This window comes from Nerophis ophidion, linkage group LG26, assembly GCF_033978795.1.
Source record: "Nerophis ophidion isolate RoL-2023_Sa linkage group LG26, RoL_Noph_v1.0, whole genome shotgun sequence".
Lineage (NCBI taxonomy): Eukaryota > Metazoa > Chordata > Actinopteri > Syngnathiformes > Syngnathidae > Nerophis > Nerophis ophidion.
The window spans coordinates 33,153,961-33,168,792 of record NC_084636.1 but is presented as its reverse complement, the minus strand read 5'-3'; the positions used below and the strand labels follow the sequence as shown (position 1 = coordinate 33,168,792).

Sequence of the window (14,832 nt, the reverse complement as noted above, 5' to 3'; positions counted from 1 at the left end):
GTATTGTTATTAACGTGTAATTAACGTGTTATCATTGTCAAAGGTTTTAGTGTTTTGTTATTAACGTGTAATTAACGTGTTACAATTCACAACTAGACACCGAAACATGTCAAAATCTCCCCAAACGTATCTCACTTGTTTGTGCTATAATTTTTTTTTGTATTATGTTTTCAATGTTTTTACAGTTTTGTTACTAACGTTTAATTAACGTGTCATAATTTTTAAACGTTTTACAGTTTGGTTATTAACGTGTAATTAACATGTTATAATTCACAACTAGACACCAAAACATTTCAAAATCTCCCCAAACTTGTCTCAATTGTTTGTGCAACACATTTTTTTGTATTAATGTTTTCAACGTTTTTACAGTTTTGTGACTAACGTGTAATTAACTTTAATTCATGACCAAACACCGAAACATGTCAAAATCTCCCCAAAGTTGTCTCACTTGTTTGTGCTACAATTTTTTTGTATTAATGTTTTTAACGTTTCTACAGTATTGTTATTAACGTGTAATTAACGTGTTATCATTGTCAAAGGTTTTACTGTTTTCTTATTAAGGTGTAATTAACGTGTTACAATTCACAACTAGACACCGAAACATGTCAAAATCTCCCCAAACGTATCTCACTTGTTTGTGCTATAATTTTTTTTGTATTATGTTTTCAACGTTTTTACAGTTTTGTTACTAACGTTTAATTAATGTGTTATAATTTTTAAACGTTTTACAGTTTTGTTATTAACGTGTAATTAACATGTTATAATTCACAACTAGACACCAAAACATTTCAAAATCTCCCCAAACTTGTCTCGATTGTTTGTGCAACACATTTTTTTGTATTAATGTTTTCAACGTTTTTACAGTTTTGTGACTAACGTGTAATTAACTTTAATTCATGACCAAACACCGAAACATGTCAAAATCTCCCCAAAGTTGTCTCACTTGTTTGTGCTACAATTTTTTTGTATTAATGTTTTTTAACGTTTCTACAGTATTGTTATTAACGTGTAATTAACGCGTTATCATCGTCAAAGGTTTTACTGTTTTGTTATTAACGTGTAATTAACGTGTTATAATTCACAACTAGACACCGAAACATGTCAAAATCTCCCCAAACGTATCTCACTTGTTTGTGCTATAATTTTTTTTCGTATTATGTTTTCAACGTTTTTACAGTGTTGTTACTAACGTTTAATTAACGTGTTATAATTTTTAAATGTTTTACAGTTTTGTTATTAACGTGTAATTAACATGTTATAATTCACAACTAGACACCAAAACATTTCAAAATCTCCCCAAACTTGTCTCGATTGTTTGTGCAACACATTTTTTTGTATTAATGTTTTCAATGTTTTTACAGTTTTGTTATTAACGGACGGCGTGGCGCAGTGGGAGAGTGGCCGTGCGCAACCCGAGGGTCACTGGTTCAAATCCCACCTAGTACCAACCTCGTCACGTCCGTTGTGTCCTGAGCAAGACACTTCACCCTTGCTCCTGATGGGTGCTGGTTGGCGCCTTGCATGGCAGCTCCCTCCATCAGTGTGTGAATGTGTGTGTGAACGGGTAAATGTGGAAGTAGTGTCACAGCGCTTTGAGTACCTTGAAGGTAGAAAAGCGCTATACAAGTACAACCCATTTATTTATTTATCATTTAATTAACGTGTTAGAATTTTTAAACGTTTAACAATTATGTTATTATTGTGTAATTAACGTGTTAGAATTCACAAATAGACACCGAAACATGTCAAAATCTCCCCAAAGTTGTCTCACTTGTTTGTGCTACAATTTTTTTTGTGTTAATGTTTTTAACGTTTCTACAGTATTGTTATTAACGTGTAATTAACGCGTTATCATTGTCAAAGGTTTTACTGTTTTGTTATTAACGTGTAATTAACGTGTTACAGTTCACAACTAGACACCGAAACATGTCAAAATCTCCCCAAACGTATCTCACTTGTTTGTGCTATAATTTTTTTTTGTATTATGTTTTCAACGTTTTTACAGTTTTGTTACTAACGTTTAATTAACGTGTTATAATTTTTAAACGTTTTACAGTTTTGTTATTAACATGTAATTAACATGTTATAATTCACAAATAGACACCAAAACATTTCAAAATCTCCCCAAACTTGTCTCAATTGTTTGTGCAACACATTTTTTTGTATTGTTTTCAACGTTTTTACAGTTTTGTGACTAACGTGTAATTAACTTTAATTCATGACCAAACACCGAAACATGTCAAAATCTCCCCAAAGTTGTCTCACTTGTTTGTGCTACAATTTTTTTTGTATTAATGTTTTTAACGTTTCTACAGTATTGTTATTAACGTGTAATTAACGTGTTATCATTGTCAAAGGTTTTACTGTTTTGTTATTAACGTGTAATTAACGTGTTACAATTCACAACTAGACACCGAAACATGTCAAAATCTCCCCAAAAGTATCTCACTTGTTTGTGCTATAATTTTTTTTGTATTATGTTTTCAACGTTTTTACAGTGTTGTTACTAACGTTTAATTAACGTGTCATAATTTTTAAATGTTTTACAGTTTTGTTATTAACGTGTAATTAACATGTTATAATTCACAACTAGACACCGAAACATTTCAAAATCTCCCCAAACTTGTCTCAATTGTTTGTGCAACACATTTTTTTGTATTAATGTTTTCAACGTTTTTACAGTTTTGTGACTAACGTGTAATTAACTTTAATTCATGACCAAACACCAAAACATGTCAAAATCTCCCCAAAGTTGTCTCACTTGTTTGTGCTACAATTTTTTTTGTATTAATGTTTTTAACGTTTCTACAGTATTGTTAACATGTAATTAACGCGTTATCATTGTCAAAGGTTTTACTGTTTTGTTATTAACGTGTTACAATTCACAACTAGACACCGAAACATATCAAAATCTCCCCAAACGTATCTCACTTGTTTGTGCTATAATTTTTTTTTGTATTATGTTTTCAACGTTTTTACAGTGTTGTTACTAACGTTTAATTAACGTGTTATAATTTTTAAATGTTTTACAGTTTTGTTATTAACGTGTAATTAACATGTTATAATTCACAACTAGACACCGAAACATTTCAAAATCTCCCCAAACTTGTCTCAATTGTTTGTGCAACACATTTTTTTGTATTAATGTTTTCAACGTTTTTACAGTTTTGTGACTAACGTGTAATTAACTTTAATTCATGACCAAACATCGAAACATGTCAAAATCTCCCCAAAGTTGTCTCACTTGTTTGTGCTACAATTTTTTTGTATTAATGTTAACGTTTCTACAGTATTGTTATTAACGTGTAATTAACGTGTTATCATTGTCAAAGGTTTTACTGTTTTCTTATTAAGGTGTAATTAACGTGTTACAATTCACAACTAGACACCGAAACATGTCAAAATCTCCCCAAACGTATCTCACTTGTTTGTGCTATAATTTTTTTTTGTATTATGTTTTCAACGTTTTTACAGTGTTGTTACTAACGTTTAATTAACGTGTTATAATTTTTAAATGTTTTACAGTTTTGTTATTAACGTGTAATTAACATGTTATAATTCACAACTAGACACCAAAACATTTCAAAATCTCCCCAAACTTGTCTCGATTGTTTGTGCAACACATTTTTTTGTATTAATGTTTCAACGTTTTTACAGTTTTGTGACTAACGTGTAATTAACTTTAATTCATGACCAAACACCGAAACATGTCAAAATCTCCCCAAAGTTGTCTCACTTGTTTGTGCTACAATTTTTTTTGTATGTTTTTAACGTTTCTACAGTATTGTTAACATGTAATTAACGCGTTATCATTGTCAAAGGTTTTACTGTTTTGTTATTAACGTGTTACAATTCACAACTAGACACCAAAACATATCAAAATCTCCCCAAACGTATCTCACTTGTTTGTGCTATAATTTTTTTTTGTATTATGTTTTCAACGTTTTTACAGTGTTGTTACTAACGTTTAATTAACGTGTTATAATTTTTAAACGTTTTACAGTTTTGTTATTAACATGTTATAATTCACAACTAGACACCAAAACATGTCAAAATCTCCCCAAACTTGTCTCGATTGTTTGTGCAACACATTTTTTTGTATTAATGTTTTCAACGTTTTTACAGTTTTGTGACTAACGTGTAATTAACTTTAATTCATGACCAAACACCGAAACATGTCAAAATCTCCCCAAACCCGTCGCACTTGTTTGTTTTACAACATTTTTTGGCCTAACAGGTGTAGTTTTTGTGTTATTTGCGTGTCATTAAGTGTAGTTATAAGGTTTGCGTGGGAAACAATGTAATAATAAATGATGAATAATAACAAATACAGTTGTTAGGTTATGAGTGTGGTCATGAATAATAACAGGTTAATAACATTAAAACAAGTAAATAAGGTGACAGAATGGCAAGGCAAAGATAAAGAAGACAGAAGGGACTTTTGGAAGGTGTTTGATGCTGTGGCCACAGTTTTGTTTGGCTTAAAGGAAATGAGGAGTAGAAAACAATCAAAGAAGAAACGTCTTTAAACATGTTTCATTTCAACTTTAAAAGTTTGACTTTCAAAGGCCTGTCAGCCCTTCAAAGGTGAGAAAGTTCCAGTAAATTACATTTGTGGTGGCGTGACCTAGATCTCTCCTTCTTATGTCGCTTACTTCACGCTCACGCTCCCTTGGCTCTTTGTAACTCCAAAAAGTCTTCTGGAACATTCTTATACCTCGCCAAGGCACAAAAGAGTCGGGTCTTACCTTTTCCTGCAGGTGGGCCGCGCTGCTGGCGGTTCCTGCCCGGGGGAAAGTGGCTCAGGCTGGGAGGAGACCAGTCAAACACTCCCTGGAACTGACTCGGTACTCAGTGCTGCTTGACTGACGTGTGGAATCTGCTGAGTGCTTTACCTCCAGGCCACGCCTCTCGCGGTCAGGCCACGCCTCTCGCGGTCAGGCCACGCCCACGTCACATTCTGCTCCTGGCGTTGTCGAGTTGATCGGGGTCGGAGGGTTCCGCTACAAAAACAACAACAAACATAAAAACAACTACCCCTTTTATATCTCATGATTATGAGAATTATGAGATAAAAATGTCATCATGATGGAATAAGAAAGTCATAATTCAAAAAGTAAAATCTTTGTATTGTGACTTTTTAATCTCATCATTTCAACTTTTTTATCTCATAATCATGACCATTAATTTCATTTTTTAGATTTTGTTTCCCATAATTTCAACTTTATTTCATAATCATGACCATTAATTTCATTTTTTAGATTTTGTTTCCCATAATTTCAACTTTATTTCATAATCATGACCATTAATTTCATTATTTACATTTCTTATCCCATCGTTTCGACTTTTTAATCTCAATTTTTTTAATCTCATACTTAGAACTTTTTCTCTTATAATAATGATCTTTTATCTCAATAATTATGATTTTTTTTAAGCTCATATTTACGATTTTTTATTTTATAATTTTAAAATGTTTTATACCTCATAAATATGACTTTAATCTTGTAATTATGCCCCATTATCTTATTATTATGACTTAAAATCCTGTAATTATGACCTGTTATCTTACAATTATGATTTTTTTATCTCACAATTTCAACGTTTTATCTTATAACGATGACTATTAATTTCATATTTTAGATTCTGTATCCCATAATTTAAACTTTTTATCTCATAATTTTTACTTTTTAGCTTAACTCCACAATTTAAAATTTTGTATCTCATAATTATAACTATATCATAATTAAAAATGTTTCTCTCATAATTATGACATTCTTATTTTATAATTTTGACCTTTTGCCCAATAATCATGACTTTTTATCTCAATTTAATTTTTTTTCTCATAATTTCAACTTCATCACATAATCATGAATATCAATGTCATTATTTCGATTTTTTTATTCCACAGGGATAACTTTATCATTTTGACTTTTTAGCTTAATTATGACTTTTTAATTTTGCAATTTAAACTTTTGTATCTCATAAATATAATTGCATGATTATGACTTTTTTTTATCTCAATGTAACTTTTTATCTCATAATTACGACTTTTTATCTTACAATAATGACCTTTTATCTCAATAATTATGACTTTTTTAAAATCTCATATTTATGACTTTTTATCCCATAATTTATACGATTTTTTATATCTCATAATTATAACTTTTAATTTTGTAATTATGGCCTTTCGTCTTATAATAATGACTTGAAATCCTGTAATATCTTACAATTATAACTTTTTTTTAATCTCATAATCATGACTATTAATTTCATATTTTGGATTTTATATCCCATAATTTCAACTGTATCTCGTAATCATGACTATTAATGTCATTATTTAGATTTTTTTATCCCATAATTTCGACTTTTCATTACATAATTTTGACTTTTTAGCTTAATTAGGACTTTTTAATTTCAAAATGAAATTTTTTGTATACCTCATAATTATAACTATATCTTAATTAAAACAATTTTTTCTCACAAATATAACATTCTTATTTTATAATTTTGACTTTTTGCCCAATAACTTTTTATCTCAATTTAAATTTTTAGCTCATAATTATGACTTTTTTAAACTTATATTAATTACCTTTTTATCTCAATAATTAGAACTTTTTTCAATCTCATATTTATGACTTTTTTGGTGCTAGCGGGGTGTATAATATAGCCAGTAAAAGTCATGGATACATGGCATTCTGGGTAATTGTTATGTTGCGTCTATAATGTGTTACAGAGCCGATGTTCTTCTGAAATATGTTTGTCGTTCTTGTTTGGTGTGGGTTCACAGAGTGTGGCGGATATTAGTAAGAGTGTTGAAGTTTTTTTTATATCACAACCTTCAGTGTGATCTGTATGGCTGTTGAACAAGACCCCTGGTTTACACATGTTGCAAGCAAAAAAAAACTCATCTGCATTTTGAAAATGATGACAGGGGAAGCGGCTCTCGTGATGTCACAAATTGTTACCCGGCGGTAATAGTAAGCATGCGCTAAAAATTTAGGGAAGCGAATTTGACCCGCAGCAATTCAAGGCCGGCGCATATTACATTCCCGGTGGCAATTCAAGTTAATACAGTATATATATATATATATATATATATGTGTATATATATATATACACACACATGTATATATATATATGCACACACACACATATATATATATATATAAATATATATATATATATATACATATATATATATATGTGTGTGTGTATATATATATACATATATGTATATACATATGTGTATATACATGTATATATATAAGTATATGTATATACATATATGTATGTATATATACACACACACATATATATATATATATATATATATATATACACACACACACACATACTACCACCACCATGCTTGACGGTAGTAATGGTGTTCCTGGGATTTGTTCCTGGGATTAAAGGCCTCACTTTTTCTCCTCCAAACGTATTGTTGGCATTGTGGGCAAACAGCTAATGTTTTGTTTAATCTATTATTATTATTACTAATTTATTAATTTACTTTTTTTTTTGCGTATTGTTAGTACCTTTTTTTAAAAGTTATTCTCTTATATATTTGTTGTTCGTCAATGTTTATTTTTATTGTTGGGGATTTTTCTTTTGTGCGTGTGTGTTTGTTTTGTAGTTTGTGTTTGGGAGAAGTATCTTATCCTTTTGGTGTGCCGCGGCTAAAAAAAACAATGGATGTTTACCGCTCTGCTATGAGCTCTGACAGGCCACAGCAAGCAGGCGGAGCCTTCAAGTTTGTCGGCTGGAATGTTCCCCTGTTAAACGAAACAAAGTATTTAATCACCTTGAACAATGAACGCAAACACTGCCTTTCCCAAGAAACCCATTTTAAGGCTTCTGACCAAAACACGGGTTGGCCGACTTTACCATTCCACCTTCTCAAGTGGAGCCGGAGGGGCGACTATTCTCACACATACTTTACATTAGTTTTTGGTGATACCCCAACTTTGGGTATCGATCCAAAACCCTGTAGTTACAGGATCATACTAACCACAAAAAATGTCATTATTGGCCTTTGTGGAAGGGGGCGTGGTCGGTGCGTCTCCTGCAGTAATGGGGTGTGTAAGGACCGGCCTCGGTGAGTAGATGGCCCAGCTGGGACTGATTAGCTAATCACCTGTCGCCCTTAGTAGCAGCAGCCGGTACGAGACACGTTGTTGGAGTTGGAGCCAGAGAGAGAAAGACACACGGATGAGACAAAGACTACTGGAAAGCAATTCTGACATGTATACGACAAAAAAAGACGTGCTCAACTCTGTCTACCGGGCTCCCAAGAGATCTGTCGGCACCAGGAGAACCCTCCACGCACAGAGACGTTCACAGCTTTATCCTAACAAAAAAATCTTCGGGTACATTAAACATATGTTTACTATTGCAGTTAAGTCCTTAAATAAAATAGTGAACATACTAGACAACTTGTCTTTTAGTAGTAAGTAAACAAACAAAGACTCCTAATTAGTCTGCTGACGTATGCAGTAACACATGGTCATGTATCTACCTATTATTTTGTCTACATTATGAGGGACAAACTGTAAAAATGGATCATTAATCCACTTGTTCATTTACTGTTAATATCTGCTTATTTTCTCTTTCAACATGTTCTATCTACACTTCTGTAAAAAAGTAATAATCATTTATTCTTCTCTTCTTTGATACTTTACATTAGTTTTGGATGATACCACAACTTTGGGTATCGATCCGATACCGAGTAGTTACAGGATCATAAGTACCACAAAAAAATGTCATTATTGGCTTTTGTGGAAGGGGTGTGGGATGGGGGGGGGGGGTTTGTGTATGGACCGGCCTCGGTGAGTAGATGGCCCAGCTGGGACTGATTATCTAATTACCTGTCGCCCTTATTAGCAGCAGCCGGTGCGAGACATGTTGTTGGAGTTGGAGCCACACAGAGAGAGAGAGACACACACACACACACGGATGAGACAGAGAAAGCAATTCTGACATATATATGACAATTAAAGACATGCTTAACTCTGTCCAGCGGGCTCCCGAGAGATCTGTCGGCACCCACACACAGAGACACTCACACCTTTATTTTCAACAAAAATCTTAGGATACATTAATCATTTGTTTATCATTGCAATTTTGTAAATAAAAAAGTGAAGATACTAGACAATTTGTCTTTTAGTAGTAAGTAAACAAACAAATGCTCCTAATTAGTCTGCTGACATATGCAATAAAATATTGTGTCTATTATTTTGTCTACATTATGAGGGACAAACTGTAAAAATGGTTTATTAATCTACTGCAGGGGTGCCCATTACGTCGATCGCGAGCTACCAGTCGACCGCGGGGGGTGTGTCAGTCGATCTCCAGCCAGGCTTTTAAAAAAAATAGACCTAAAAATTAGTGATCGTCAATCTTCACCAAGACGTCACTTAAATGACATTCACGGTACCGGAGGGTCTTGTGAGATGACGCTGGCTGCTGCAAGATCATTATTATGAAAATATGACCGAGAGGAAGGCGAGAAACACTTTTTATTTCAACAGACTCTCGCGCCGTACCTTCCGTCAAAACTCTAAAGGCCGACTGCACATTTCCTATCTTCACAATAAAAGCCCTGCTTCATGCTGCCTGCGCTAACTAAATACAGAGTCTCGGAAAAGTGGCGTGCACAAGCGATCCCTCAGAAAGCTGGCGTGCACATCACTTGTGCACGCCAGCTTTCCGAGACTCTTATTTTGTTAGCGCAGGCAGCATGAAGCAGGGCTTTTATTGTGAAGATAGGAAATGTGCAGTCGGCCTTTAGAGTTTTGACGGAAGGGACGGCGCGAAAGTTTGTTGAAATAAAAAGTGTTTCTCGCCTTCCTCTCTGTCATTTTTTCATAATAATGAACTGGCAGCAGCCAGCGTCATCTCACAAGACCCTCGGGTGCCGTGAATGTCAATCAAGCAAGCTACGGAATTTGCCGCCAATGTTTTTCTTGTAAAGTGTATGGAAGCTGGATGAATGAGATGCCAAAAACCAACCCCTTTCATGTGGTATTGTACAGAAAGGACAACTTTTTTTCTCCTCCATTTGAAAATGTGGGCGTTATCATCATTACTGTCTGATTCCAATCAATGCAAGTCATCAGAATCAGGTAATACACCAACTTATATTCTTGTCTTTGTGAAAGAAAGACATCTATATGTGTTACACATGCTTGTATTATCATTAAACACATTTAACTTGTTTACAAAAATGTCTCTTTCATAAATAAATAAATATAAATGATATATATAAATGAGGTAGATCCCCTCGAGTTGGTCAATTGAAAAGTAGCTCGCCTGCAGAAAAAGTGTGGGCACCCCTGATCTACTGGTTCATTTACTGTTGATATCTGCTTACTTTCTCTTTTAACATGTTCTACCACTCGCTGGTTGCTCCCTTAGTTTTTGTTTTGTGCACCTCTGTGTTTGTTTTGGTTTGTATGGGGATTAATTGGGTTCACCTGCCTCTGATTAGTGGTCAGCACGCTCACCTGCAGTCGACCACTAATCGGAGAGCTATTTATTCGCCTCTCTCGCCACACTCGTCCTGGCTTCTTTGTTTGCTCCACGCAACAAGTTCCGTTGGTTATTCCTGTGATTCTTGATTCTTGTTCCTGCGCTAAGCTTCGCCATAGCTTCCCGTGCTATCGGCCCGCTTTTCTGTTTATGCTTGTTTTTGTCGACCGTATTTTTCCGATTAAAAGCTGCTCCGGAGTATACGTCGCACCGGCCGAAAATGCATGATAATTTTTTTATTTCATTTTATTTTTTTTGTCATGAAGAAAGGAGTTTTTTTTGGATTGGTGCACTAATTTTAAGTGTATCTTCTGTTTTTTTTATGGTGGATGTATTATATATATATTATAATATATATATATATATATATATATATAATATATATATATATATATATATATATACACACACATGCATATATATAGTTCTGAAAAACAAAAAAGATAAATATATATATATATATATATATATATATATATATATCTATATATATATCCATCCATCCATCCATCATCTTCCGCTTATCCGAGGTCGGGTCGCGGGGGCAACAGCCTAAGCAGGGAAACCCAGACTTCCCTCTCCCCAGCCACTTTGTCTAGCTCTTCCCGGGGGATCCCGAGGCGTTCCCAGGCCAGCCGGGAGACATAGTCTTCCCAACGTGTCCTGGGTCTTCCCCGTGGCCTCCTACCGGTTGGACGTGCCCTAAACACCTCCCTAGGGAGGCGTTCGGGTGGCATCCTGACCAGATGCCCGAACCACCTCATCTGGCTCCTCTCGATGTGAAGGAGCAGCGGCTTTACTTTGAGTTCCTCCCGGATGGCAGAGCTTCTCACCCTATCTCTAAGGGAGAGCCCCGCCACACGGCGGAGGAAAATCATTTGGGCCGCTTGTACCCGTGATGTTATCCTTTCGGTCATGACCCAAAGCTCATGACCATAGGTGAGGATGGGAACGTAGATCGACCGGTAAATTGAGAGCTTTGCCTTCCGGCTCAGCTCCTTCTTCACCACAATGGATCGGTACAACGTCCGCATTACTGAAGACGCCGCACCAATCCGCCTGTCGATCTCACAATCCACTCTTCCCTCACTCGTGAACAAGACTCCTAGGTACTTGAACTCCTCCACTTGGGGCAGGGTCTCCTCCCCAACCCGGAGATGGCACTCCACCCTTTTCCGGGCGAGAACCATGGACTCAGACTTGGAGGTGCTGATTCTCATTCCGGTCGCTTTACACTCGGCTGCGAACCGATCCAGCGAGAGCTGAAGATCCCGGTCAGATGAAGCCATCAGGACCACATCATCTGCAAAAAGCAGAGACCTAATCCTGCGGTCACCAAACCGGAACCCCTCAACGCCTGGACTGCGCCTAGAAATTCTGTCCATAAAAGTTATGAACAGAATGGGTGACAAAGGGCAGCCTTGGCGGAGTCCAACCCTCACTGGAAATGTGCTCGACTTACTGCCGGCAATGCGGACCAAGGTCTGGCACTGATCATACAGGGAGCGGACCGCCACAATAAGACAGTCCGATACCCCATACTCTCTGAGCACTCCCCACAGGACTTCCCGAGGGACATATATAAGAAATAAAAATTAAAAAAACATTTGTAGGCTGCCTCCATATAACCTGTTAGGAAAACGTTTCATTATAACAATTATACCAAATATTACATTGTGAGAATCGGTTTAAAACAGAGAATCGATTCTGAATTGAATCGTCACCCCAGGAATGGGATTGGACCGAATGGTTAGGTCCCCCAAAGATTCACACCCCTAAATATTTCCCAGATAAAAATCAGTCTTTCGAACGGCTCTTTGAAAGGAATCCGACTCCCTTCAAAGAGTCCTTAATCTAGAACAAAAAGCTATTTTTCTCCACTAAAAGTGTGCTCATGCCATGTTGCAAAAACACAGCCTTTATTATCATTTATGCCATGTCTTGATCAATAAAACACACACACACACACACAAACACACACACACTTCAGGCGGGTGTATGTTTGAAGCGTGCGGTGCTGACAAGTCGTTGTTTAGAGAAGCAGGCCTCCAGCCAGGCTTTGTGCAGCACCACTGCCCCAGTGGAGCGGCACCTCAGGTCCTGGAGATCCTGCTTGCAAACAACAATGGCCGCCCGTGAGGAGGGGTCAAAGGTCATGTCCCTTAGGGAGAAAGGAGCGACACTGACCTGGGCCTGGACGTCGTTCTCCACTTCGGCTACGATGTGGGTGACCTCGCCGCTCATCACCTCCTCTTCGTCGCCGTCATAGGTGCACTGCAGCTAAGGAGACGTGGAGGACGCTTACACACACACACACATATACAGACAGATATATATATATTATATATATATACATATATATATATTATATATATATATATATATATATATATATATATAAAATGTAATTTTCAGTTCTTATGTCTTGTGCATGTTAAAGAATTGACAATAAAATAATCTTGATTATGTATACATATATACACACAAATATACATAGCTATATACACACACACACCTATATATGTATACATGTAAACACACACACACACATATATACAGTGGGCAAAAAAGTATTTAGTCAGCCAGCGATTGTGCAAGTTCTCCCACTTAAAATGATGACGGAGGTCTGTAATTTTCATCCTAGGTACACTTCAACTGTGAGAGACAGAATGTGGAAAAAAAATATCCAGGAATTCACATTGTAGGAATTTTAAAGAATTTATTTGTTAATTATGGTGGAAAATAAGTATTTGGTCAACCATTCAAAGCTCTCAATGATGGAAGGAGGTTTGGCTCAAAATCTCACGATACATGGCCCCATTCATTCTTTCCTTAACACGGATCAGTCGTCCTGTCCCCTTAGCAGAAAAACAGCCCCAAAGCATGATGTTTCCACCCCCATGCTTCGCAGTAGGTATGTGTTCTTGGGATGCAACTCAGTATTCTTCTTCCTATTGAGTATTTTATTGATTATGGGATAAGCAGCAGAAAATGGATGGATGATACTTTTTCGTCACTTATTGTTTGTCTTTGGTACACTAATGTGTATATTTTTAGGCCATTGGTTCTTTGTTTTATTTTTGCAAAAATGTATACAGTATATCTATTTTTTATATTGCTATTTTTATCTTTGGAAGTGGGAGGAAGCCGGAGTACCCGGAGGGAACATGCAAACTCCGTGTGAATGTGAGTGTGAATGTTGTCTGTCTTATCTGTGTTGGCCCTGCGATGAGGTGGCGACTTGTCCAGGGTGTACCCTGCCTTCCGCTCCGATTGTAGCTGAGATAGGCGCCAGCGCCCCCCGCGACCCCGAAAGGGAATAAGCGGTAGAAAATGGATGGATGGATGGATATTTTTATCTTTGGTATGAAAAATTATGTAACAACATTTATTAGTATTTTTTGGTTCTTTGTTGTTGCTATTTTTGTATTATGACAATGTATTATTGGATCATGTTGTACCGCATTTTAATCGTTTGTTCTGTGGTTGTGTGATGTTTTTGCCTGGACCCCAGGAAGAATAGTCTCCACTGCGGTGTAGACTAGTGGGGATCCTTAATAAACTAATAAACCGTCCAAACATGACGAGTTGAGTTTATACCAAAAAGTTCTATTTAGGTTTCATCTGACCACATGACATTGTCCAATCCTCTGCTGTATCATCCATGTGCTCTCTGGCAAACTTCAGACGGGCCTGACATGCACTGGCTTAAGCAGGGGGACACGTCTGGCACTGCAGGATTTGAATCCCTGTCGGCGTAGTGTGTTACTGATGGTAACCTTTGTTACTTTGGTCCCAGCTCTCTGCAGGTCATTCACCAGGTCCCCCCGTGGGGTTCCGGGATTTTTGCTCACCGTTCTCATGATCATTTTGACCCCACGGGATGAGATCTTGCGTGGAGCCCCCAGATCGAGGGAGATTATCAGTGGTCTTGTATGTCTTCCATTTCTGATAATTGCTCCCCACAGTCGATTTTTTCACACAAGCTGCTTGCCTATTGTAGATTCACTCTTCCCAGTCTGGTGCAGGTCTACAATTCTTTTCCTGGTGTCCTTCGACAGCTCTTTGGTCTTGGCCATAGTGGAGTTTGGAGTCTGACTGTTTGAGGCTGTGGACAGGTGTCTTTTTATACAGATAACGAGTTCAAACATGTGCCATTAATACAGGTAACGAGTGGAGGACAGAAGAGCTTCTTAGAGAAGACGTTACAGGTCTGTTAGAGCCAGAGATCTTCCTTGTTTGAAGTGACAAAATACTTATTTTCCACCATAATTTACAAATAAATTCTTTAAAATTCCTACA

The 14,832-nt window shown here is 36.5% G+C and overlaps 2 protein-coding genes across 4 annotated transcripts in view; both read right to left on the bottom strand.

Moving 5' to 3' along the window:
* The window catches only part of LOC133543313 (E3 ubiquitin ligase TRAF3IP2-like), a 56,531-nt gene extending 47,788 nt beyond the window's left edge, over nt 1-8,743 (bottom strand). For 2 of the 3 annotated variants that reach the window (XM_061887810.1, XM_061887808.1), the window contains exons 1-3: nt 8,012-8,734; nt 7,704-7,775; nt 4,749-5,003 (exon numbers count right to left, since the gene is read on the bottom strand). The gene's annotated coding sequence lies outside the window, so the exon portion shown is untranslated. Of the gene's footprint in view, nt 1-4,748; nt 5,004-7,703; nt 7,776-8,011 lie in introns of all 3 variants that reach the window. The other variant, XM_061887809.1, reaches the window with a different exon arrangement.
* Nucleotides 8,744-12,400: 3,657 nt separating this feature from the next.
* chd1l (chromodomain helicase DNA binding protein 1-like) overlaps nt 12,401-14,832 on the bottom strand; it is a 75,281-nt gene continuing 72,849 nt past the window's right edge. The window contains exons 24-25 of the mRNA XM_061888958.1: nt 12,718-12,802; nt 12,401-12,639 (exon numbers count right to left, since the gene is read on the bottom strand). Of these exons, the coding sequence (XP_061744942.1) occupies nt 12,517-12,639; nt 12,718-12,802 (208 nt within the window). The 3' untranslated portion in view covers nt 12,401-12,516. The remainder of the gene's footprint in view (nt 12,640-12,717; nt 12,803-14,832) is intronic.